The sequence below is a fragment of the Neolamprologus multifasciatus genome, chromosome 22, assembly GCF_963576455.1.
Source record: "Neolamprologus multifasciatus chromosome 22, fNeoMul1.2, whole genome shotgun sequence".
Taxonomy (NCBI): Eukaryota; Metazoa; Chordata; class Actinopteri; order Cichliformes; family Cichlidae; genus Neolamprologus; species Neolamprologus multifasciatus.
The window spans coordinates 4,700,172-4,727,927 of NC_140459.1; the positions used below are offsets into that span (position 1 = coordinate 4,700,172).

Here is a 27,756-nt window from a genome sequence, read left to right on the forward strand (position 1 = left end):
GATGTCCTATCAGCGGCTGATGTCCAATCACCGGCACAGCGTTGAAACCTCAGCTGAGTTTTAGCTCTCAGTGGTTAAACGCTGGACTTAATTCACTCAGGTTCTGTCTGTCGGGTCACGTTTACTTCGCTGTTTTATTTACAACTGAGCAAATCGGTTTGGCTGAGGTTAAAGTTACGTTTCAGAACTGCACAGTTTTACAGACGTTTAATGGTTCACTGGCACATGTGTTAGACTGAACCATTCGCTTTTCTTTATCTGGTGTGTTTTGGATTTAACAGTAAATTTTGAGATTAAACTGACTTTTAAAATGTTTTTATACAAAGAGGAAAGAGAAGGCGCATTTCCACTGAGAGGAGCAGAGTTTCCAACTACATGTTCATAATGCAGACTGCAACCTGGACAGAAATATTATATCATCTGTTTTTTAATAGTTATTCAACTGTATTCTAGGCACCAGCGATCTGTTAGAATTTTTAGAGTTTACTTAACTAAAAATAAATGAGGTTAACATATAATTTGTGTGATTTTTTTTCTCTCTCTCTCTCTTTTTATTCATTTTTTTTTTTTTTTGCTTTTTCGGTCATGTTATGTTTAACTGTCAAAGGTTTGTTACAAACTATGAAACACATGGTGCAGACTTCTGGATGTTAGAAGAAAACTAATACTGCTAATGAATTAGACTAAAGGCAGGAAGGTGTCCTTTAAAACTAAACATGTTAGTAGGACTTTATATCATAGTTTATGAAATAGCACGTGTATTTCAGTAATAGCCTACTGATTTCAGTGTAGTAGTGAACAGTCACACAGCTCACGTGGGTGTTATCTGTGATACTCCTTAACTATAATTTATCCAGGTTAACTTCAGTTAACTCTGAGCGGCTGGATCGACGGAGGTCAGACAACAATTTTACATGTATGATCTTAAAACAAGACACAGCCATTATCCGTCCTGGCCTCATATCAAATGTGAACGCAGACTGAGTCTATGTTTGACGATTGCTTTATATCTAATCTTCCTCTCAAACATTTAAACAGTCTGCAGCTGAGGGAACACAAACTCAAATTGTCGGAACAGGTTTGCTCGTTTCTTGCGTTCATTTGGTAATTTATTAAATGTATAACTGTTATAACTGCTGAGTCTCTTACGCTGATGAAAATGCAGAAAACACAGATCACGAACACCTGTTCAACCAATCACTTTCATTCCACTTTGATCTGCGACAAACTGACGCGTTCATCTCTGTTACAGTGTTGCGTTAGACTGCTATATTTTTTGTTCTTTATGCTGTAGATTTTCACGTCTCTGGGATAGTTGGCAGTATTAAGGATGCTTTTCTGTAAAATCATATTGACATGACCCGTGAATTATTCGTAGATGACAGTTAGATTAGTCAGCTGGGAAACTCTGTGTTAACTCAGAGAGCTGAAGATATCGTGGATATGCTGACCTCGCTCTGTGGTGTACAGGTCAGTTTACCCTCATGATTAATATTCACAATAAAAATATTAGCCGAACATCATGAAGTCTGTATGTGTGTCATAGTTTCGAACAACCTTTGTACAGTTAAAGCAGTTACTACATGAGGAAACACCAACGTTATCTCTTTTATGTGTTTATACACAGGTCACGCTGATTACTGAACAAAAGCCCAAAGATCAGCTGTTAATCGAATTTATTTGCTCTCTCTCCTCCTTAAACATGTTTTTAATGTTAGTTATAATTCAGAATTGGCGACTGAAACACGTAGGACACATACGAACATCAGGAAATAAAACCCTGATAAATATAACCTCAGTAAAAGAAGCCCGTGTCAGCGGGGATTATTACAGCTGTGTACCGGGGCCTGCGCTTTGTCGGTGGTAATAACAGCTCGATTGCTTGCGAGGCGAGCGGGTCTATCCACGCTTTGCCGTGAGACTGGGCAGACATCTCCGAAATCATCGAAGCACTTTTGCAAAGAGGCTCTATCTTGAGAAACCGACCAGACACATGAAGATTAAACCACTACATTCTCGGCTTAAAAAATATTAAAACTGTATTTGGTGACACACACAAACAGGGTTTTTCAAAGTTCAGTTCTGTTAGTTTCCACATGCTGGTTGTTGCGTGCTAAAAACAATGGCCACCAGGCCAAAGCAATGGTTTTGAGTCGATCAGCGTTAACCCCGCCCCCTGAGTTTGATGGGTGAGGTTGACAGATAAAATTATTTCATGATGAGAGCCAGGCGCCAGGACTGCCAAAATGAAATAAATAAATATATCATTAAATAATTAATTAAATGTGTCAATAATTAATTAAAATGTGAAATACATAAATAATTAATTAAATGTGTCAATAAATAATTAATTAAATGTGTCAATAATTAATTAAAATGTGAAATACATAAATAATTAATTAAATGTGTCAATAATTAATTAATTACATGTGTCATAACTATTTATTTAATTAATTATTTCCCATTTTAATTAATTATTGACACATTTAATTAATTATTTAATGGTGTATTTAATTAATTCATTATGGCAGTCCTGGCGTTCCATAGATTGCCCAATAAAATCTCTTAATGCAATTAGCCCCTCCCCTACCTTGGCTGTGCAGATCCATTAATAAACCCAAAGCTAAGGGTTTCTTCTGTTGTCTAAGCATAGATAGCATGAATTTAACCTGTTAAATCCTGAACCATGAAATAACCGCCAGGAAATTCTAATTTCTTTAATAATGGACAATTACAAAATCAAAACATTTAAAAAAAAAATTCAAATATGAATTTTCATTTGTCATTTGTTGCAATTTGTTGTTTAAAAATGTATTGAGCAATTTATTTAGAAGGAAACTCAGGAAAACTGTATCAAATATGACATACGAGGGATTAAGGGGTTAAAAAGGTACGAGTACTGTAACACTACGTTGCAGCTTTAAAAAAAAACAAAAACAAACAAGCATTGTACGGGAGGCTTTTTCTGAAAGCGCCTCACAACAGATTGCACGATCAGTCATGAAGGAGCATTTATTCCTATAATAGCTCTGAATCAAAACACAGATAAAAAACTGAATATAAAACAAATTCATATCATTTCAAGGTCAAACATTTTCCACTCTATTCACTGCCTCCACCCTATTAATCTGGGGTTTTTGAAAAATCATCCTCAATCAGTGTTTTTGCGCTGTTGAAAAATTCAACAGTGGAAATATTACACCAATAAAAACAACTCATATTTAAGGTATCAACCATGTCTTGTAGTTTAAAAAGCATGTAGCTTTATTATTTGTTTCTCTGGCACAGAGCATGACGGTAGAATTAATGGTGTTGTAAAGAACATATTTATGTTTGGAGTTGTTTTAGTCTGAAGAAGATTCAAAGTGAAGAATTAAAGCTGGTCTTAATGGAGGTTTCTTTTGAATTTTATAACCTTGAAAGCCGAGTACAGCCGTCATCCTCACTGTGGAAGCATGATTGGACTTTTGTTTATTTGTTTATTTGAATACTTTATGCTCTTTGCTCAGAAGAGCCTCATAGTTTGGTTTGAGGAGGTGATCATGAGCATTTTTTCTTTGCCAACTGTTTCGTGCACAGAGGCAATAATGGGAAATAACTGCAAACTGAGCAAACAGCTTTCATTTATTTAGTTGTTTATTTTTTCCAAATAGGAAGTGGAGGATTTTAACTGTAACCACATGGATTTATTCTAGATTAAATAGTCAAACAGTCTATTTGATGTCTTACTGTGCTTTGCTAGGGTCATTTTACAGCTTTCACTGTGTAACATATTTATTTGGATTCTTTTTCTTTCTCCCAAACCAATCTTTCAGTTTACGACTGGCAAAGAAATTTAATCTGTAAATCTGTGGGCACTGCTCATCTCTGACAGCACAGTTTATTAACCATCAGTAAAGATTTACACATAGATTTGTTTGCCCCTTCTCAATTGTCTCTTGTTTAGCTTGGTATATAAAGTAGGTTTAACTGCATGTGAGCTAAACTGTATTGAATTGCATTGGATTTCATCAGCTCTAACTTCTAAAATGACAAGTTGGGCTTTCAAGATTTCCAGTGGGGTTTTCATATATTACTATTAATTCAGAATTAAGTGTTCCCAAGTTGTTTGCATGTGAATAAGGCCACACGGCAGCTAAAAACAGGTTAAGTTTGATTTCGCAGTGCCACTTCAGTCAGAGCAGAGATATTTTTGGAAAGGTGTATATCTCCCCGGAGAGAAAAACCCTTCATGTGTTACAGGTGTCGTTCATGCAGCTGTAGCAAGGACTATCACTGCCACTCGATGAGAGTCCCATGAGCCTCTGCGCCCGTCAGCGTGACAGACAGCCCTGCTGCTGATGGAGAGCAAGATTCTGAAGGGCATGAAATGTTTTGCCGAGTTTAAAATGAACCTGCTCACTTCATTAAAGAGTGCAGGCAGGCAACCTGCGGTAACCATCCATCTGCAGTTGATCTGCTCGTCTGTGCAGGCGAGATTTCCCTGATATTGTCATCAATCTGTCATATACGTACAAACTACAACTGCTTTTTCTTTTTTGTGGTTAAGTGTTGTAATTTAGACTTATTGTTGAGTCTCTCCTTAACCCTTTAAGACCTACCATAGAACCAAGTCCGCCAGAGGTTATATTATATTTTTACATGCTGTGGTGACATTTTTGGGAGCATTTCAAGTTGCTATACATCAATACAACCATTACAGCCTAGATTTTAATAATATGTCTGCATTAAGTGCATAGTAATTACATAAATTGTAAAAAAGTGCAATAAACTACAAAAAAATTGAAAATCGTTTTTGTTTTTTTAACATATATTTCTAGTTAGAGAAATTTAAGAGGCTTATCCCTCAAAACTGTAAATACAAAAAAGTTGCACAAAATAGTTTCCTACCACAGGAAATTTATTTTGAGTGTCTTCATAGTTTTATTTTTGAAATACACCAATTTTTATACACTGCAGGAAAAACGAAAATAAATATTATAGTGCAAATTAGCAAAAAAGCAGCATATGCATCAAAATAAACTATTTCCAGCAGTGCAATATGAGTCCTAAGCATCCCAGAAACGACACAGAAAGTCATAAAGTCAAACATAACTTTTAAAAACACCAGTATAGGCTCATGAGGCCCGGACGGTAAAAAACTACATTTCCGCGAAAATGATGTCACTTCCGGTTTCGGGCAGGTCATGGCGGACATGCGATAGTTCGCGCTGACGTCTAATCCAATGTAGGAAGTGTTACAAACAGCTGATCGGATCGGCAAAGCGTGTTTCTGGAATATTATGTTTTTGTTGCTGCAAGCGCTTTTTATGCAGTTTTTGCAAAGTTATATGTGGAAGGAAACTGTGACCGAGGACAAGCTGATGGCATAAGATGTAAGTACAACTCCTCAGGTTTCATATGCAAAAAAAAATTATTGCGCTAGCTTACGCGGTTGCAGAGCTACCGGGATTTAAAAATAGTTACGCAAAACAGAGCGTGCCCGCTCCGACCGGTTTTAAAGGGTTAAACCTGCCTCATGTTCACTGGGTTAATGTGGCAGAATTGTTTTGTTTTGTTCACTTGTCAGTTCATTTTCTTGCTCAAGGAGCAAGGAGTTTGATGATAACTCGTATGGGCAGTTACAAATATTAAAAAAACAAAAACAGAATGTGGGAGTAAAGTAGTGGGGTTATTACCCCCCTTGACACCTGTACCTGGAAACTCAGAAGTGTCAAAACTGTCATTCCTCCAGTGGCCACTAGGGTGCAAAGGTTGTTTCCTATAAATGTCCGTGAAAAAATGCCCAACTTCACAGGAGAAATAAACAGCATCATACAAAGATAATGTTGGTCTACATTTTCAAAGTTTTCTCAAAGTTTACTCTTTGAGAAAACTTTTTTTAATAACAGAATTTACCTGTACATAGACTTAAGCCATGCATTATTAAGAGCTTAACTGTTTTTCATGACAGGTGCATGCTGGTGCCATCTGCTAGGCTTCGCCTTGGCTATTTTGAGTTGTTGAACTGGAGCCTATCCAGTGTTTCTGTGTTTCTTTTAAAACATTATCTGACAAATATGACTTCCTGTGCACTTAACAGTACAAGTATTGCTACCAAGATGTATTGGTAACAAGTATTAATTGATGACTTAGTAATTAGGGGTGGGGGAAAAAATCGATACTGTGTAGCATCGTGATATTTTGTTTGCTAATAATGTATCGATACAGGGACAGCAGAAATCGATATTTTGTTACAAAAAAAGGTTTTTGTGCTCTGACTTCAGAGCATGTTGATCCTTTTTCTGAGCAAGAATCCTGACATTCCTTCACTGTCCAAATGTGACAGTTTACTTATTTTAATTTAAGACATGTTTTATTTTAATTAAGTTTAAAACTTTTTTTTATTTAATGTAAAATTATATTTTGTTTTAATTTACCCTCAAATTCTTCAGTTGCTGAAGGGGCTGCATAATTTTCATAAACTGCATAGTTCAGAATAGCTATAATTGTACCAGATGGTTGATTCAGTTAAGTTGGACTAGACTGTAATACAAACCGTTCAGTTTGTCAACAATAAAACTGAAATGAGAGAAAGACTGAGTGTGAGACTTTGATATTAGATAAAATGAATATTGATAAAGTTTACCTTTATGTACAGAATCTGAATATCGCAAAATATTGTAAAAAATTGCAATAATATCGTATCGTGCGTTAAGCATTGTGATAATATCGTATCGTGGGATGTATGGTGATTCCCACCTCTATTAGTAATGCACCCATTAAAGTCATCACTGGGGACAAAACCCAAGATGCCTGCTGCCATGATGCTAATTCAAAACTTAAAAATGGTAGCCACAAACAAACCCATCCTCAAAGTGTCAGAGTCACAAATTTCACTGTTACCATCATTTTGACCTCAAACACCTGTAAATGTTTGTAACTGCATCTTTTGCAGTTTTACGGCATTGAGAAAAAAAAATCCCCAGACAGTCCGACATTACAAAAATCTTTTACAAACTATCCAAAAATGAACTTTGGAGTATTTAATACCAGCAACACATTTTGCTGTGACAGAGGCACGAGATATGAGAAACAGCTGGTGATGAAGACACAGCCACAACTCATTTAGTATTCTCGCTCAATACTTACACAATATTAATACATTGTTTTTGTACTTATGACTACACCAACTGCTTTCCATGCATATATTTTACTCTTCTTGATTAGCATACAATTTAAATGAACTCTGGGGACTTTGGCTTTGCAGACAGCATACCAACACCATCCATCCACAAACAATACTAGATCCAAGTGTACAACAATATATAAACCTTGAGGGGAAATGTTCAAAATATGCTTAAAAACAAATAGCCAAGAGCCAAACGGGACAGGCAAAAAAAAACCAAAAAAACAATTACTTTAATTCATACAATTCTTATTATTCCATACAAACACTTTTGAGCATTAACCATCTGGAGGGGAGATGAGCGCGGGAGGGTGTCCGCCTGATCTCAACGTGTCTGACCGTTTCTCACATTCTTATAGCTTCAGCCTCCCTCCAAACTAAAAATCCACATGCTTTCTCTGTTACGGCGCCTAAGTGACGGCCTTGGCTTCCTGTTTTATCTCCACCTGATGAGATGGGGCAGAAAACCTCTACGGTATGTTCTGTTCTCTTTGTAATCAGAAAAATAAGGCCATGATTCTCTGAAAACAGTATTTGAAAACAGACAAATCAGTCTAAAACTACATGATAATTTCACAATCTTTAATTAGGGGTATAACGTGGAAAGAAAAAGAAAGACGAAAAAAAGATAAAAACAAAAAAAACAAAAAAAACAATAGCCGACGGAACAAATGACTTTCTTTTGGCATTACAAAGATGGAACCATCTGGAACTCCATGTTGTAAAAGATGGTAAGGGTCAAAATGATGGTCTGTGCCCTTGAAAGAACACTATGCAGAAGGTGTTTAAGTGTTACAGTTAATAGCAGATAATTTGTGAATGCAATACAACTGCACACAATTAACAAGCATACAGTAGCAGTAGGTACCAGACGGTAACTCTGGCACAGCTGAGAGTAAAACCCAACTCCACCAAACAGTTCCCAGAGGGAACCGTGCCAAAGAGCAGGAGCAGTCGAACAAGCTTGTAGTTAAAAGTTGGACTTCTGCTATTTTACTTCTTTGCTTCACATATTTAAAGTTTCCCTGATTGTGAAGGGCAAACTGTCCTAAATGCAAATGTTAAATTTGGTTGTAACCAGTTTGTCAACTCATCCATTGCACCTAATGTCACTATATTCACAGTCAAACTAGAAATGCAGCCATTTGTGTGACACAGGCTACAATACTACACCTCACTCGCCTCACAAAATATACCAAACAGACACCAATAAGGCAGTCTCTGTAAGCAGAAAACATTCCTCCTCCTCCATCGGACATGTAAGTATTACTGCTGCCCTGCATCTGCTGCCTGACATCAATCAGCATCCACCATCACACTCAAATTGTATTTGTAACATATCTGCAGAGTGATCAACCAAACTCTCTATACTCTGCTGCTGTAATGAACCATTTCAAATGCAAGTCATCTGACTGAACTTAACGAACTTGAGTCTGAGTCATTAACGAAAAGTAAAGACTTTCCACTAAACACTGGAGAAAATATATTAGGTTTTAATCTGCATATAAACAGACCTTTAAAATCATTAATAAATATCATTATTAGCTGCTGTTTTAAGCACCAAGCAGCAGTGCACAACTCAAAATACTCCCTACAAATCTATCAATTGTTTTCTTATATTAGTGAAGCTCGCACATATTTAAGTTTTGTCTTGAAACAAACAGCCCATTTTTTAAATAAACAACTGCATCAATTCAGTCATACAGAATAAAGGAGCACTAATGGACTAAGACTGAGGACGATGTTGCACGGTTGCTAAATCAGTCAACTATTTGCACGTTCCTTTATTATGCAATTTAATGGTCGTTGCAAAGCAAAAACAATGTTTGATTGACAGCATGATTGCAATGCACTCCAATCAGTCACTAAACTATCAATCTGTCGATTGGTCTTATTTTGGCGGGTCCTGATCGGTTTTGGGTTCTGGGTAGTTTGGAGGCCTTGGGTTCTTTGTGCTGTTCCCTGAGCTATTTCTCAGTGGTTCTGGTAGTGTGACAGTGCACATTGTCCTGCTCGGAGAGGCTGCTGGCACCAGTGTCAGTGAGTAGTCTTTGGAATGAGTGTCCTTGAGCTCTAACAGACAATTAGACGGATCTTATGTGTCAAAGTAGTATGAACGCCAGGGCCAAAGATTTCCCAGCAGCATATTGCATCGTAATGAGATGATCGATATTATTCACTTCACTTGTCAGTGTCTTTAATGTTGTGGCTGATTTGCGCTGTAAATCTTTAGCATTAACAAATGCAGAATGAAACCAGCAGTGAAAACATGGATTTTCTATGTGGAGTTTATCCATCTGTAAAACGTTGCTATAAAAACAAAGCAGCTGTTTTCAGGGCAGAATGACTCAGCTCTCTGGGTTTGCTTTGAATGAGGACATTTGATTAAAACTGTTGGCAACTATTTGCCTTTCCATGCCGTTGCACTGTTTGCTTGTTCGCTCTGATGCCAGTCACATTAGATTCTCACATACAGCAAACTTCAAAGTCACCCTCTGTCCCTCGCGCTCCCTGCCACTTACTTGATTCTGTCTGGCACTCGATGGGTCTGGTTGCCGTCGCTCTGACAGTTGCCAGCGTACTGCGCTCGGCTTGTGGCTCCCTGGTCCCTCCGCAGAGCCATCGCTCCGTGGGTGAGGACAGAAACACCTTTGGCAATACGCCTGTAGGATTACAAAGAGAACAACATGAGACCGAGAGACTAGATTTGTTTTAAAGGTCTTTTTTTTACCTGATGGGTCCCAGGAAATGCACAGATACTGGAGAGGACAGAGACTTAAGCTTGAAAAACTACTCAAATGCATATGACAACCTGAAATAATGAATGTGAATTCACAGAATAGATGACTCCTCCACTAGGTACGCTGAAATGTGCACAGTTTTTTCATTATTGTGGGAAACAGAGTTTTGCTGATTTGACAATTTAATATTCAGTTCAGGTTATCAAGTCTCTAGATCAGCGGTCTCCAACCTTTTTTGCGCCACGGACCGGTTTATGCCCGACAATATTTTCATGGACCGGCCTTTAAGGTGTCGCGGATAAATACAACAAAATAAAACTAGTACCGGTACCGAAAAAAAGAAAATTTATTCATAACACACGTGAAAAGACCCAGGAAAACAGAGTAAACGATAAAAACGATAACAAAATAACGCTGAAAACCGATAAAAACCCTGAGCCTCAACTCTCGCGGCCCGGTACCAAACGACTCACGGACCGGTCCGAGGCCCGGGGGTTGGGGACCACTGCTCTAGATGATTAGCCTCCCTGATGACCCATTGTAATCCCACTGGACTAATATGACCAAGTAGATTTATTTGATTATTTTATTTACTTTATTTACTTATTTGCTTTCTCCACCCTATATTGTGTACAAATATTACTCATACCAGAAAAAAAATTGTTTCTTAGTCTTTTGCAGATTAATTGAATTACTTTAGATCAAGCTACCGGGGCAAAAGAGATTATTCCATGACACGTTTATCAGGTAGACATGAGAAAATATACACCTTCCAACATAATAAAGAACTCTTTTTTTAAAAAAAATTCAACTTCTAGAATCCTTTTGCACATGTTCAAGCAAGGGATGCTGTTTTTTTTTTCCTTATTTAAATACACTGAAATAGAAAAAAAATACAAGTGTGTTTGATGGTCTCAGAAAACTATCACAGACTAGTTTGCAAGAGTTTCTTTGAATCCAAGGACTCAGTCCACTCATGATGTGAAGGGAATTTTCATCCTTAGCAAAGGAATGTAGCCTTTTAGTGCCCTTGTTTAGCACAAGTGTCTAACCTACATCTAGTGGAAATCTTTCTACTCCTACATAGCTTGAATTCCAGTAGAATCATAGAGATCATGACTTTAATGAGGTAAGCAGTGTTATAAAGGCTACTTTATAAATGTGCTTGGATGTCACTCTGGGCATCGTAAGTCAGTTTGTAGTCAAGCAGCTGATGAATGTCCCAGTGACAATAAAACAGCTGATGACAAGCGAATTCAAGCACAACTTCAATAAAAAACTGAATATCCAGTTTCTAAATTTATTTGTGTGTCAAGTATTCTCAGTTTGAGTAAATAAATATTAGCAGACTCGCTCTTTGTCTAAGGAAAATTTAATAATAGATCAGACTTTGATCTGCTGGAAGCTCTCCTGCAGCGAAAGGCGCAGCTTTTAATGTGGCTGTAAAGTCAACACTGATTTGTAACTTGCATTAAAAAACAACAACTGTCTTACATCCTATCATACAGAATGCTGTTATTTATTATGGAAAATCCCCAAAAGTTGATGAAGATTACTTCAGACTGAACAAGTCACTTAAAGAGTGATGAAACGTTTCTCCTGCTGAAAATGTTTTTTTTGGGATTTCCTTACCTGGATGATTGAGCATCAACATATTATGTAAAATAAACAGCACATCTTGCTCTAGTCTTGATGACAAGGCCTTCTACCAATCGAGCACGAAATGTGAATGCTGCCAACTTCATAAAGCATTTCAGTGGAGTTTCCATAATTCTGCAAATTACCACTTTAAAACAGCTGGTGAGCAGGACAGTTTTGTAGCCTCTCTCACTCTTTTTTTAACGATTTAAATATGTTTAAAACGTTTAATGTGGTCCAAGTGTTAACTTTCTATTATTATGCTATTTTTTTTAAATGATTTGCATTAAAAACGTGTTTTTCCTCAAGACAGGGTCAGATTTTTGATATGCAGGTCTTCATTTTACTTTCCACATCCTGAACTTCCCATGACCCTGTGATGTGACTTTTGTCACCTCATTGACACTGAGTTTTGTAAGACTTGGGGCCTCGGCCTGCTCATTTTTTATATGACCACAGAAACTTGCCAACATAGACTTTACATTACGATGAACTGATTACCCATATGGAAAAGAAATAGTAAAAACATATATGATTTACTCATGAAAGTGGCCACTTTCTCATTACTTTCATATATTTTTTTAGTAAGTATACAAAACATACAAGTTTCATTATATAATTTTTTAAGGGATCTTATATGTGTTTTCACTCTTGTATGCTTTACATACAAGTTTCATACAAGACAGATACAAACTTTATAAGATTTATATATATCTTTTCCATATGGGTATGCACACACCTGAGGCAGAAGATTCCAAGCACAGTTCAAACAAGTATAAGAGGAGTGACTAATCAACAGTCTCCAGCTGTACGCGTCTCTAACAGAGAGTCATGGCTTCAGACCTTTCGGGGCTAACACACTCATGGGGGTAAAGAATGTAGGCTTTAATAATCACCCACTGGTCTGTTAAATATCATAAATAATCTTTTCATCTATGAGACATATTTCAGAATTAACATTTTTTAATGCTTTGAACCAGCAACAGTTTTTGTCGTGTGTCGACTGCAATAATGCATTTCTCTGTGACATGTGGAATACACTTTATTTTATGTATTTTAAAACAATACATCTCCTTTGAGGGCAGCAGAGGTTGCAGTGGTTAACACCATCACCTCACAGCAGCTGGGGCCTTTCTGCGTGGAGCTGTCCCACTGACTGGGTGGATTCTCTCCTCGTAGTCTGGCTTTCTCTCACAATTCAAAAAGTGTCAAGTTAAGTTAACTAGTGATTGGTGGCCTTGGATGACTGGCTCTCTGTGTTAGCCCTGTAATGGACTGGTGACCTATCTAGTCACTGCCTCTTGCCCATTGCTATATCAGAGGGGATTGGGCGTTTGCTGTGGCAGCACCAAAATTGTGGAATGAGTTGCCTTTACATATTAGACAGGCACCTTCCTCATCTGTTTTTAAATCACGTCTTGAAACATATTTATTTACCTTGGCTTTTAGCACAGCAGGACTTGTTGATGTCTCTTAATATGTTTTCTTATTAATTATATTATTTTTAATTTTAAGATATTTTATATGTAATTTAAACTGTTTCCTCTCTGTTTTATATTTGTAGCACTTTGGTCAACATTGTTGGATGTAAAGTGCATTATAAATAAAGATGCTATGCTATGCTATATGATAGGCTTCAGCTCCCTGCGGCCCTGAATTGGAAGGATGGATGACCTCTAAAGTGTCCGGCTCTTGGTTTCTGTGAAACAGGTTGCTGTGATGAGCTAATGTAAAGTCAAGAATGTTATCAAGGACAGTTCACAGAATTTACAACTTCAGTATCCGTACAACTTCAGTATCCGTACAATAGCCACAAATCCTTTTGTGGCTCACCCTTTGAAGTGGACCCTTCACAGGGCCAGTGGCTGCTCTTTCTCTGTACTTCACAGCCTCTTAGTACTTTTATAATTTCCCTAAGTTGCGTGTCAGTGCTGATATAATAAATTCCTTTGTGACTAATACAGAATGACAGTGCAGTTGGTCTTCTGCTCACATCCCAGTCATTAGGATTTTTTTGTGCATTTCTGTCATCTCTTTTTTGGGTTTAAATAATCTAAATTTTGCAGCAATGTCAACCATATCATAGCTACAATGACAGCACTTTTTGTGGCCATGAATTACAAAGTAAATGAGTTGCGAGTTGTACAATGATAACATTTCTTTGTTGAATTATCAAATTATACTTTTGGTGTTTAGAAAAGTTCTATAAAATATCCATCATAAGCAGCAGAAGTGTGGAAAACACTCAAAAGTATCAAACACATAAACACCGATATAGTGACGGGGTTATTTTTCAGATTCATTCACAACTGGAGAAGACATATCTAGTGCATCCAATATTGCAACATGGCAGCAGTGTAAACACTCCGCTCCAGGCTTCAATCACTAATCACTGAGCGGAAACCATGATGATTGCTCACTCCATCCAGGTAGAAACCTCACACTAGATATCAAGGAAGGTGGGCTTCATTTAGTATGGAGCTGTTTTCAATGTTTAATGGTAAAAATCCATTTATACAGTATGTATAAGAGTATATATGTATGACAATGAGTGTGCCATGTGTATATGAGTAAAGTGCAAGAAGTGCATGTTAACCTACGAGGTTTGGGGACTTAATGCACTTGTCTTTTCGACTATGTTGTAACTGTAGTGCAATATGTTGGGTAACTAGCTGAAATGAAATTATTAACATTCGTTCTACATTGTAATCTTTATATCGGAGGATGGATTAATAGGATTTAGACAGTCAGAATAGCCAGTCCGTGTACATCTTATGACATATGTAGCCTCGTTCTTGGGATGCAGCATCTGTTTCAGTATGAACTCTGCCGCTGGAAGTGGTGACAAGTAGGGATGCACCGATACCGATACTGGTATCGGGTATCGGGACCGATACTGTAAAATGTGGTATCGGTTAACTCGTAAAAGTTAACCGATACCACGAACCGATACTAACTTATTTCATTAATCAGAGGGTGGCTTGTCATTTTTGTTGTAGTTTTTTAGATTGGCCACTAGGAGGACATCCCGCACTAAACAGGCACAGGGTTAGGCGAGTGAGGCTGGCGGCTCCAGATAAAAAAAGAGAAACTGGAGGCTGCTGTAGCTAGGCTAAACAAAATGTCAGCAGTGTGGACCGGAACAGCCAACTTTAACTCAGGTTTTGGAAAAGCGATGAAAAATGTCAAGAGAAAATCCACGGGCAGTTAAAATAACAGAGGCTCGACTCATTTTATCGCTCTGGATGACCAGCCAATGCCAGTCGTGGAAAACATAGGATTGCACCGTCTTCTCAGCATACTCGAGCTGTGATATGAAATTCCCAGCCGCCCACACATCAGGGAGATAATGGTGCCAAAACTTTCTAAAGAGGTAAAGACAAGCAGTGTGTGCGCGATGTCAGTCCTTGGTTTAACGGCACAGTGGACTGATGATCCACGGGCAGATGGGGAGATCGTTCGTCAATGCCAAATACTTTCGTTATTTTGTTTGTTTGTTTACAATATGGACACTCTGCAACAATTTAAAAGTTTATTTTATTCTCAAACCTAATTTGTATTTATTTTATTCCAAACAGAAGTGTTTATTTATTATTCTGAAAGCTCGAGACAGTGCCAATAGTTCAGTGATATTTTGTTAAATTACAATGTGGAGACTCCGCAATAATTTAACAGAAGTGCTTATTTTTCACTTGAAATTTTTTTGTGGTCATTTTTAATAAGATATTATTTTTTATCGGCAGAGAATAAAATAAAACCTGTCTTCCAATTCATTGTATTTGTGTGTGTGTGTGTGGTAGAAGTATCGGTTTTTGTACTCGGTATCGGCAAGTACTCAGATCCAAGTATCGGTATCGTATCGGTTTGAAAAAATTGGTATCGTTGCATCCCTAGTGACAAGTGAACCGCTCACTTGGGCTTTCCTTCTAGTCTGGGCGTACATTTTACAAGCACAGTGACACGATACATTAAAAAACTGACTGAAAAGCTAGAAAAGGATCCTGGATTTCACAGGAGCCAAGATGACTGGTAGACAGTGAAGGTAGAGAGATGGCGAGTGAAGTGAACATTTTCCAGGTGATATATGGAATCACATTGAAGGCTGTGTCGTCATGTTGTGTGAAATGTTTTGTATCCAGGGAAATCTCGTTGACCTTGTTTGGATTTATGTTGCAACTAAATTTTATATTTGCATAATTTAATTATATAAAGAGTTAGAACCACCACACATTTCACATTATGAGGTGCGGCAGACATGAGTTTAAAGGTAATAAAGAAAAATCAATAGAGAATTGTATCTTTCACCTGGATACACTCGGTCAATTTATTTCGATTAGATTGGATGTAAATGTTATGATCCCAGTGAAGAGGTCATGCTTACAGAGAGTGCATCATGAACATGCAGGTGGTTGTAAAATTTAACTGTGTACTCGTGTGCAAAAAGTGTGCTCTTCAGGGATGAAGAGAAGAATATTTATCTTCTCATGTATTTTTTAATCATAAGGTTTCTCCATCTGCAAGGCTTCGTACAGCAAAACTCAATGAATTCTCAATTCAGCAGAGTGAAAAGAAACTACAAAATTGATAATGCATAAAGTTTCAGCATTAGAAACAGTCTGCTGAAACATAACATATAACATATACTTTATATAGGATCACAAAATGAGGTAAAACTCTTTAGCTACAGATTCCTAATTAAAGAAATGTAACATTTTAACAAGGATCAACAGTACAGTAGCAGCACTAATTGATGAGCAATTTTGTCATTTTACTCAAGGTTTTACTATTTTGGGGATTTTCATATATGAGCTGCTTGGAAAATCATATGACACCAAAAATAAAGGTTTTTCACAGAGTATAGACATGAATGCTGTTAGAATGGGACGTGTTATAAAAACAGAAAAAAAAACAGAATTTTTTAAGTGAGTGAAGTTTTGAAAACAGTAAATAGAAAAAAAGCTGAATATCAATAAAATCATATTTTTATTTTATTTTTTTTAGTTTGGTTCAGTTTGTTGATTTGGGTTTGATTGAATTGAAAAGATTTTATACAGTGGCTAATATTGTATAATGTTAGCACCAATAATAAATCCGAACTAAATATTCACTTGTTCCACTGCAACACGTAAAAAGCATCAAACTGAGCAGACCATACATTTTAAAGATTTACTGCGAATATAAAAACATAGATCCAGGTGGATATCCACATGTTGAGATTAAAAAAAAAAAAAAAGACATCTTCTCAGGTCATTGGAAAGCTGTATGGAAAATAAGGCTTTTTTTTTTTTTAAATCAAATATTTTTTGAAAGGACATCTCATCCTTGTCAACACTCCTCATGATCATTCTTGTTGTAAACCAGCACTACTCATCCATCCACTAATGAAGCAGTCCCCAACCTTTTTTGCGTTATGGACCGGACACAGATAAATACAACAAAACAAAACTAGTACCGATACCGAAAAAAATAAGATGTATTCATAACACACGTGAAAAGACCCAGGAAAACCGAGTAAACGATAAAAACGATAACAAAATAACACTGAAAACCGATAAAAACCCTGAAAACCATACATTTCACACCTGAGCCTCAACTCTCGCGGCCCGGTACCAAACGACTCACGGACCGGTACCGGTCCGAGGCCCGGGGGTTGGGGACCGCTGCACTAATTGACAGCCCCAACAGGATAGGGACAATAAGTTTTGACTGAAGCTTAATATTAATCTGTGTATCTGGAGTCAGTGTTGTGCAGCAGATCACAACAATTTCACACAAAAACATCTATTAAATTTCACTTTCAAAACAGATTTAATTCAATTTTAGTCTCAGTGGTTGTTTTACCATTTAGATGTCTTTTAGATCTCTAATAAACAGAAAAGAGTAAACATGACTCTATGACTGTGTGAGAGCCTTAAAATATTACTATCCATCTTTAATTTTCCAGACATAATAAAATGTCTTTTTTCTTTTTCCTTTCTTCAAAGACTATGACTGACCAATCAGATCAAGCCCACAAAACGAAGTGCATGGATGTCTGGTGTTCGGTGTGTAGTGGATATGACAGATCTCACTGCATCTGGTGTTCACTTTCATTCTGTTTCTAAAAAGGGTTGTCTGGATAATGTCATGTGGAGGAGGCGTTGGTAATAAGAGGCATACTAATTACTTTGATTCAGTGGAGTATCTGATCAAATCTCAGTATGCAAATCAGGTACTAGGTTGAGCTAGTAGCATCGTCAACAAATATGACACATCCTTATGTGGCTTCAGTGGCTTGTCAAGTTTTCTTTCACCATGGAGGGTGAAAGAAGACTTTAATCAGGCTTTGCAGTTGGTGCTTCACATAACAGTTGACGAGTTGACACAAACAAATATTTTGTACTGTTCTGACCTGGTTTTGCATGAATCAAAGCCAAACTATGCATAGAAAACCTATAATTACAAAGTTAAAAACAAATCCCCTTTATAGAATTATTTTATTTTAGGCAGCGTTCAAAACATTTGAGGTAACCTTATATAAAAACATCTATAAAATATATAAATATATAAATATAAAATCATAAAGAAAAGAGGATTTGTGAGACAAATGGATGATGATCAGTCTTTATACTCGTTTTAACCCTTTAAGACCTACCATAGAACCAAGTCCGCCAGAGCTTATATTATATTTTTACATGCTGTGGAGCCATTTTTGGGAGCATTTCAAGTTGCTATACATCAATTCAACCATTACAGCCTAAATTTTAATAATATGTCTGCATTAAGTGCATAGTAATTACATAAATTGTAAAAAAGTGCAATAAACTACAAAAAATTTGAAAATCGTTTTTGTTTTTTTAACATATCTTTCTAGTTAGAGAAATTTAAGAGGCTTATCCCTCAAAACTGTAAATACAAAAAAGTTGCACAAAATAGTTTCCCACCACAGGAAATTTATTTTGAGTGTCTTCATAGTTTTATTTTTGAAATACACCAATTTTTATACACTGCAGGAAAAACAAAAATAAATATTACAATGCAAATTTGCAAAAAAGCAGCATATGCATCAAAATAAACTATTTCCAGCAGTGCAATATGAGTCCTAAGCATCCCAGAAACCACACAGAAAGTCATAAAGACAAACATAACTTTTAAAAACACCAGTATAAGCTCATGAGGCCTTGATGGTAAAAAACTACATTTCCGCGAAAATGACGTCACTTTCGGGCAGGTCATGGCGGACATGCGATAGTTCGCGCTGATGGAGTAGGAAGTGTTATGAACAGCCAATTGGATCGGCAAAGCGTGTTTCTGGAATATTATGTTTTTGTTGCTGCAAGTGCTTTTTATGCAGTTTTTGCAAAGCTATATGTGGAAGGAAACTGTGACCGAGGACAAGCTGATGGCATAAGATGTAAGTACAACTCCTCCGGTTTCATATGCAAAAAAAATTATTGCGCTAGCTTACATGGTTGCAGAGCTACCGGGATTTAAAAATAGTTACGCAAAACGGAGCGTGCTGCTCTGACCGGTTTTAAAGGGTTAAGAGGTGCATTTTAAGATGGGTTTTAAATGTGTAGCAGTGTAACAGATGTCTGGTAAGAGGGAGTACCACAGGCAGAGGACAGAGCAACTAAAGTCTTTTGACCCCATGGTAGTCAATGGGTGGATGGTACGGTGAGATGGACAGAAGAACCAGAAGGCCTGAGTGCAAACAGGTGTGTTGAGGTGCAGAACTTCAAAGTGGTACTCTAGAGAAAGGTTGTGGATTGCTTTAAATGTGAGGAATAGAAATCAATACAATATTCAACCAGGATCCAGTTAAGTTGTTGAATGATAGACTTTATGTGGCGAACGATGTTGATGCAACTAGCAGAGTTCTGGACCAGTTGAAATTTAGGGATGGACTGGATGGGAAGACCAAAGAGACGAGACTTATGATCAATAACTGATGTGTGAATTAGACCAAATGTGGTACCTGATGTGAGCAAAAACTGAGAAACGGTCAACGGTTTAGTCTTGGCAAGGGGGATTTGGTGTCAAATAAGAGAACCGTGGTTTATAAAAGTTCCTGGAAAACTAGGATCTGATTTCTTGGAGGCAAACACAGAGGGAGGTGGATGAGAGAGCAGAAGTAGTTTTTTTTGGACAGGTAGAGCTGTGTGTCGTCGACGTAGCAGTGGAAATGACATCATATTTATGAATGATATGGCCAATAGCAGATGGACAACAAACAGAAGGGCTCGGGAGATCATTAGTAGCAATTAAAACTGGCTAAGATTTGAACTTTATGAATTAATGATGAGGCCTGTTTAAGGGCATGTCAATGATTCCCATAGAGATTTGTCTTTCAGCAAGTATGCTGTGAGTTTTAGTGTTACAGAGCCAGACATGGATGAGAACGCTTAACAGTCAACTTTATCCACAGATTCCTTGAACCCACAGAAGCCCCCGTTTGAAGCCCCCGCGACCTGTGAACCCCTGATATTTTAAAGCCTGGGTTCGTACCTGCGTGGCTCATCCCTCCACCCCTGTGGCCGGATGGCAAACAAAGCCTTTGGAAGCCCCTCCAGACCCAACCCGGATAGGGCTGGTCCCACAGCAAACCACATATGGCTGGGCCCGGCCTGACCCGCTGCCCAAGCTGCCCGGAAAATGAGCTCAGCCTCTTCCAGGGAGCAGTACAGAAGGCGGACCTGGAGGAAGAGAAAAAGAGGAAGACAGTTACTGCAGTGGGTGGATGAGAGAAGGAAGAGGCAGAAAAACAAGATTTTTCTTCCTCCCCATTTCTTGCTGCGTGGCCCTATAATACACTTTCATGATTTCTTTACTAAAATAGATTATATTCAAGTATAAATCAAGACATTTGGTACACTTACACATTCATACTTCACTTTATTTTTTCAGAACACAGTGAACTGCACTTGAAAATTGATGCCTCTTGGTCTGCTTGCATTTTCTCTTCATACATTATTAAAAAGGGGGAATTGAATCGAGGGGGGGCAACATTAAAGAGACAAAGTGAGAGTAAGAAAACACAAAACTCGAGGAGTGCGAGACGGAGGACAGCAGCTGTGTGTGTGGTTGATGAGGGCACTTCAGATGATTACTCAGGAAGCACTTTGGGAGAATTTGCGCCACAGTTTTGTAAGACAATTGAAGAGGTTATAAAACTGAAATTAGCCAAAACCAAAATGTGAAGTGCTTTACTAACACGCAGTGAGAGCAGCAGGCGAGTAGTGTGTGGATCCTGCCACATGCTGCACATTCACCGCCGAGGATGGCGAGATGACGCTGATCCCTCCTACTCGGTTGACAGCAAATGGGATCAAAGTCGGCATGAGGTCCATGCTCACACTCAGTCTCTATCAATCACATCCTCTGAACAGTCAGCATATATTTAGCCTTTATATGGCATCTGCAAGCACGAATTTTATCACACTGAAATTAAAAGTGTTCTCCTCCTCTGATTTTGGAGAAAGAAGTTGACTTCCCTGCTTGCTGTCATCCCTCACAAAAAGATGTAATTTGTTATAATTTTCTCCCATCAATCACTTTGTTAGCACAGGTGACTCATTTTTCAAACGTTGGACATCTCATTTTGGAAGAGAACATTTCATTTAGATCCCTGTGGGTCGTCATATTTTATTGTGACAGAGCTTAACTGCGTCAACATCCAGGTCGAAATGAAAGTCCCCAACAAAAATAGTGAATATACACCATATATATGGTGTATATATATATATATAAACACACATATTTTTTGGCAGTGCTAGTATGAGTAATTACTACACGACTTACCTACATACTAATAATCTCAGCAGTCAAAGTGTCGATTACAAAAAACAGCTTTAATCTACCTTAGCAGGACTACTTGGATGCCAATGCACTTTTATTTATTATGAAACGGTTAACCTGTAGTAACAATCCTCTGTGTTAAATACAACATTTTAACAGGTTTCAGCTTTGTTTAGGTTTTTCAGTTGCTCTTACCATTCTTTACTCTCACTGTGCACTGGATATTCTACACATTACACCTACAGGAACTGTCCAGCTATGAAAAGCCCTGACACAACGCTCCCAGCACACAATGCTTCTGCTGTTGTTAATGCTAGAGGAGGTTTGGAGTTAGGTTGTCCAGTCAGCACAACACTGTCCCTCAACAACCCCGTTCTAGCCAGAGTTTTCAGGTGACGTCAAAGCTACTGGGACACGCCCACTTGCCGGCCAAAAGAGTACTCTGGTCCTTTGTAGGGCTGCCACGATTAGTCGACTAGTCACGATTACGTCGACTATCAAAATTGTCAACGACTGATTTAATAGTCGACGCGTTTGAAGCTTTGTAAGATCCCAAAAGACGCAGGAATAAGTAGTAGGATTTAAGAGTGTAATAACGGACTGAAACAGAAGATGGCAGCACTGCATGTACAAGGATGCCAGCTGCCGTTAAACCCCGAAGAAGAAGAAGCTGTGTCCCAGAATTCATAGCGCAGCCCAGCTCAGTTTCCAACAATGGCGGCAGCTAGTTAGCTTTAATGTTACTCTTATTATTCTTTCTGGGTCACAAAATAAACGTTTAACATATTTTCAGGCGAGAATGTAGCTGTGTAAACCTCAAATATCTGCTCAGTTTATCAAGACACCACATATTTTCAAAAGCGCTCCGACGTTTTCGGAGACGTCTGTTACCCACTAGCTCGATAGTTAGCCGGGGGCTAGGCTAACTAGAGCCCGTGAGAACACCGGACTCGGGCAAATCGTTTTCAAACCCATCGCTGTCTTTCGCTACTCAGGTTAAATATGATATATAAGTCATTTAGATAACTTAAAATGTTATTGTTTGGCTTTTTTTTTTTTAGTATTTTATTTGTTCCAGAGTGAATCGGTTTGGCTGAGATTAAAACTATTATCTTGTCTTTATTTTTAGTTAGCACATTCCTTAAACACTTAAAGCTGTAAGCTAATGATAGTTCTATAAGAGCAGATACAGCTTATTGCACCAGCATGCATGTTTTACGTCCAATGGATGATGATCTGATTAGTCGACTAATCGCAAAAATAATCGGTGACTAGTCGACTATCAAAATAATCGTTTGTGGCAGCCCTAGCCCTTCGCTCTGCAGCCATCCTTTGAACGTCTTCAAGTTTAGCTTAACCAAAATGCCTGATAGTTGCTGTCCTATCGGATACACTAATCACGCCAATCATTGCTTCTCCACAGCGACCCTGGCTGTCAGCGGCGGCTCATTAAACTGTAGGAACGATACTCTGTCAGCTTTACTGTTATGACACTGTAAATGTCCAAGTCAACAAAACTAAAATTTACGTGTGGTAGCCCGTTTAAGATAGCTATGTAGTGCTTTACTTTACTAATAAATGAAGAACAATTGTTCTTCACCTCCAACATAGTGGCATTATTTACCCATCCAGATTAAAAATACATGTAGCTGTCCATACTGTGAAAGCTTTCATCCTGGCAGCAGGTAAAGTGAGCAAATCTCTAGAAGATACCTGTAGATGTCACTAAACTCCAGCTCTGGGAAAGACATCGCCAGGGATTTAAATAAAGCTGATGGGCAGAATATGGATCACCAAAGTTCCCAAATTTGAATTTTTCTTCATGAGATGAAAAGGAGAGGTGAAAACCCCTACTTTACTCCAGCAGTGCTATCTGCTGTTTACGCTTTGCGATAAAGGTGGAGCACTGCTTTGTCTGCCAGGGCAGTGAGTCGGTCACGTGACTGAAAATGATGGATAACTTTCCAGTGAGCTGGTGTGAGTCTTAAGAGCACTTCCACTTTGCTGAATTCCTTCACACCTTGATAATCAATGATCAGCAGTAAGGGATATTATTGCAAACTGACTTCTTGCACTATTGCATACTATTGCAGTACTACGTTTGAATCCATTAAGCCCATTCTTTTACAAATGTCTGCAAAGGTGATTTTACTTGACAAGTTGTTTGGCACTGCATTGGCTTCATAGCTGAGTTAGACAGACAGATGTGGTAGTTGCTGTTCAGAGGGTACATTTGTCCAGCAGCTGTGTAACGAGCTCACTGGGATGTTGTAGAGTTATCGGTGAACAAACGCTAATATGTCATTGTGAACATCAAGAACTACAGCTGTTGAGATCTGGGCTTTGAACTGACTTACTTTCAAACTTTTTTGCAAATGATATGTTTAAAACTAGCGTGAAATGCTAATGACTGATCAAATTCAATCAGCCCTTGATCTCTGTCCGTTCCCAATGTAAAGTCAGATCCATTAAATGCTAATATAGATCCATAACAATGGAGGCATCACCTAGAGATTATTGATGTGCATGTTATTGCAGACTTTAGGACATCAGAGAGGGGCCAATATAAACTTATCAGAAGTAGTGAACTTGGATTTTAAAATCACTGAAACTAACTCAGAAGATGGTCTGAGTTGTGGTGTAACACTTTAATACCAATATCTCCTCTGGCTCCTGGTCAGGTCACACATTACTCACGAGATTTTTCTTACTTACAAATCTCTCAATGCTCTGGCACCTCAGTATCTCTCTGACCTGCTGCAAACCATACACACAGTCTCGGATGCATTGGTCCTTCTCTGTTTTCTGTACCTCGCACCAACATCAGAACCTTTGGGCCTTCAGTGTGGTGGCCCCCACCCTCCAGAACTCTCTCATATATGAGCTTCGCAATGCCCGTCACTGGAGTCCTTCAAGAAACTTGTCAAAACTCACCTCTAGACTTATTTAAAATTTATTTTTGCTACTCTTGTGTACAGCGTAATTTGTTTTCTTGAAAGTTATAATTATAATAATAAATGAAAAGTTAAAAATAGCATTGCACGTTGCATTCTGTTGGTGCACTGCTCGGTTTGTAATGATTAAGCATGCAGAAGAAAAACAGCAAGCCTGCCGCCTTACTTACCAGTCAGTGAGATACAAATCCTCATCTTATGCCTGTGTTATGTTAATGTGCCGGCTTTGAGGTGAACAATAACCCATGCAGCACTACAGCTTCAAAGATCACAAAAACAAAAAAGAAAAAGGAAAGATTAAAGGCAGGTCACCGAGGTATATTTATGTTTGGGAGTGGTGGAATGCTCCGGAAGCACTGGAGGCAAATTTTAATTACAGGTCTAAAGATATACAGATTGTTCACATCCAGATACCATCTGCTTGCGAGACATGTTAATGTATGATGAGAGAAACAGCGAGGGAAACAAGCAGAAGAAAAAAAGAAAAAGAGGGGGACCAGGAGCCAGGGAGAGCAGTAATAAAAGCCTCAGTGGGAATATGTTGTTTATGAACCATCACAGTAAAGATTAACCTAATTTAATCAATAATTGTAGCATCAGGTGTGTTTGTGGAGAGCATTTGACTAGACACTCAGTCTACTTTACCATTTTGTAAATGCCATTCAGTACTAAACCTGCACTATAAAACCACTACAGACACATTATGAGACAGTAACCTTTTGGATATCCACCAAAGAATTGAACATTTTGGGAGGATTATGCAAGTCCCACCAGCAGCATTTGGAAACAGCCCAGTGATGGTGGTGACAAGGTCTGAGCAACGCTGCCCGTTACGAAGTGGAGAATTAATTACTGTGCAGTCTGTTGGCATAAGATCTGAAAACAGCAATCACTGTCTGGCAGATGATCACTTTTTGGCACAACACCTGGAGCTAGGGGGACAAAACAATCGCATGAGTGCTGCTGTTTGGCTGAGGAAGAATATAGTAGTCGTGGTAAGCCAATCACATGACTACTTCAAGATGACAAAGCAACAAGGTGATATATGCAAGTTTTTAAATTGTGCAGATAGGCCATGTAAAACCAGAGTCATGATAAACAATATATACGCGGCGTTTTTTCCTCAATATTTTCATCACATTTACTGTCTAAGGACAACGCTAGCAAGCACTCTCTGCTTACGAGCAAACAAAAAACAGCCTGTTTGTTTTGGTGGAAAAATGCACCATGTCAACCAATCAAAAATGATATGGCAACATGACATTTGGTTGTTTAGGAAGAGGTGGAAGTTTTAGGAGTGACGGCGGGCGAGAGAGAGAGAGTTTTGAGATGTGAGAGATTTGTGATGTTTAGCGTGTTTGGAGTGTGTAGGTAATGTGTTGTCTTGTGTAGTTAGTGTGTAGTGTTTTGGATAGTTTTGTGTGGTGACTGCTGTCTCCAGGTAGAAAAAGCAGTGATACACCTGCTGCTGTCAGACCTGCAGGTATCAGGCTGTGATGTTCTCCTTTATAGTGGACAGAAATTATTGGACTGGCACAAATAATTTGTGTGGCATCTTATTAAATGCAGAACACCTGATTGTTCTGTAAATAGTTTGAAATGGTTATTTTAAAAAAGGGTAAAAGGTACATGGCTGCAAAGAACTTGTGCATATGATTTTAAAATTGACAATTTATATTTGCATTTAAAGTTATGAAATATGATTCATTAAACATGTTTGTGGTTGTTAAAGTAAAAATAAACTTTCTACTGGGATTTGATGTTTTTTGTCTGATTTTAGATGAATTGTGTTAATACAGTATATCAAAATGAAAACATAACTGTAAATTCAGACACGTGAGGTTGTGCTGAAAAGAATGATACCAAACAAGGCAAACAAATAGTTTTTAAAGGTGAAATGTGGAGGAAACATCAAAAGTAGTCAAAAATGGCCAATTATACCCTGGACCCCAGAGGGTTAAACTTTTTTTTTTTTTAAGTAACGCAATCGTTTCGACATCTTCTTTTGTTCTTGACGAAGGCGGTCGCACTTTTCTCCTCTCCCTTAGCTTCCCTGCTTAGCCTCTTATGTCCTTGTCTAGTCTCGTGGTTTTTTTATTACTTTTTCCCTGGAACACTCTCTCACAGCCTGCTCTCTAAAACCTAAAAGAGGAATTATGGATTTGATCAACTGGTCTCTGAATGCTATTGACACCCTTTTCTCAACGGGAAGTCTGGGCTCGGGTGAGCCCGAGTGTCCTGGAGGTACTTTCCCTGCTGGATACACAATGGACGGGTGGCAGAACTGGAGGATTGTGTGCCTGGCGGGACTGTCGGTCGAGGACGCTGAAGATATCTACCTATTCGGAACCATGATAACAGGGTTCTTGCTGATCGGAGCTGGTTTGGCCCTGGCTTATTGAAGAATTAAGAAAGCGGAACCGGCTGTTCAAACCCCCACAAGGCTGCGTGAGTTCTCAGAATGGGCTCATTGAGTGCAGCACGGATAAGATCTTGGAGAAGCTTACGGCTGCCGTGAACATTCAGAATAAGACCTCTGAGCACAAACTGGATCACATCTTCAAGAAGCTCACTGCGGTCGTGAGTTCTCAGAATCTGCTCTTTGAGCACAAGAATGACAACATCACGGAGCGCAAGGTTGATAACATCATGGAGAAGTTCACGGCTCTCCAACGGGAGATTGAGAGACCAGTGTTGGACTGTTAGAACTGCTTTGAAATTCTGATGAGTTGTTCGTACTAAAGTAAAAACCACCATCACTTCATGCGGCTATGACTTCGGCGCCAGCTACGGTCTCAAGACTGGAGCTGAACAACAACACCCTGATAACCACTGTGTTTAGACTGTTCTTCCCATTCCATGCATACTTAGCCTAGCAGGGCGAAGGACACTGTCTCAGCTGAACTCTGGACACACACACACACGCACACAGACACAGACATATATACACATGCAGACATACACTCATCCCCCCTCCAAACGCCTTCCACGCCTATTCCCTTCCGATGCTGACAGTGGATCAAGGACCAGCGTTTATGCTGCAGGCCCGGATGCACTGTCTACACAGCCTGTCTCTCACCCTTTACCCATCCCTGTTGCTTGTCATGTGTTTCTTTGGTGTATTAAGAGTTTTTTCATGTGCTTTGTGCTTTTTTTCTGTTCTCAAACTGATCTCCCTGTTGGAGCTCAGTCTGGGGGGAGTTATTTTTTTCTCCTTATCTTTCCTCATGTGGTGCAGTTTCCATTGTTATACCTCTCTGACCTGTCTTCCCCATGTGATGCTTTTGTGTAATGTGTGTATGGTTGGAGGGTAAGATGGCGCCGCCATTGTGTGCAATAGGTCGGCAGCCTTAACATTAAATTTCCCACTTGTCGGACTAATAAAGGTATCTTATCTTATCTTAGTTACTTTTCAAGTCATTAATTACTTTTAGAATCTTGTAACGCAGTTACTAACTCAGTTACTTATTTGAAGAAG

The 27,756-nt window shown here is 38.5% G+C and overlaps 1 protein-coding gene and 2 long non-coding RNA genes across 4 annotated transcripts in view; all 3 read right to left on the reverse strand.

Moving 5' to 3' along the window:
* LOC146492689 (uncharacterized) overlaps positions 1-27,756 on the reverse strand; it is a 246,327-nt gene that overhangs the window by 162,872 nt on the left and 55,699 nt on the right. For both annotated transcript variants that reach the window (XM_085148350.1, XM_085148351.1), the window contains exons 5-6: positions 20,035-20,222; positions 9,691-9,831 (exon numbers count right to left, since the gene is read on the reverse strand). In XM_085148350.1, the coding sequence (XP_085004476.1) occupies positions 9,691-9,831; positions 20,035-20,222 (329 nt within the window). The remainder of the gene's footprint in view (positions 1-9,690; positions 9,832-20,034; positions 20,223-27,756) is intronic.
* On the reverse strand, positions 1,116-6,384 carry LOC146492694 (uncharacterized). Its single transcript, XR_014871901.1, has 2 exons — positions 5,512-6,384; positions 1,116-4,588 (listed from the first exon to the last, which is right to left on the reverse strand). It is a non-coding gene; the product is annotated as an uncharacterized LOC146492694 (long non-coding RNA).
* On the reverse strand, positions 10,712-20,026 carry LOC146492695 (uncharacterized). Its single transcript, XR_014871902.1, has 2 exons — positions 12,490-20,026; positions 10,712-12,451 (listed from the first exon to the last, which is right to left on the reverse strand). It is a non-coding gene; the product is annotated as an uncharacterized LOC146492695 (long non-coding RNA).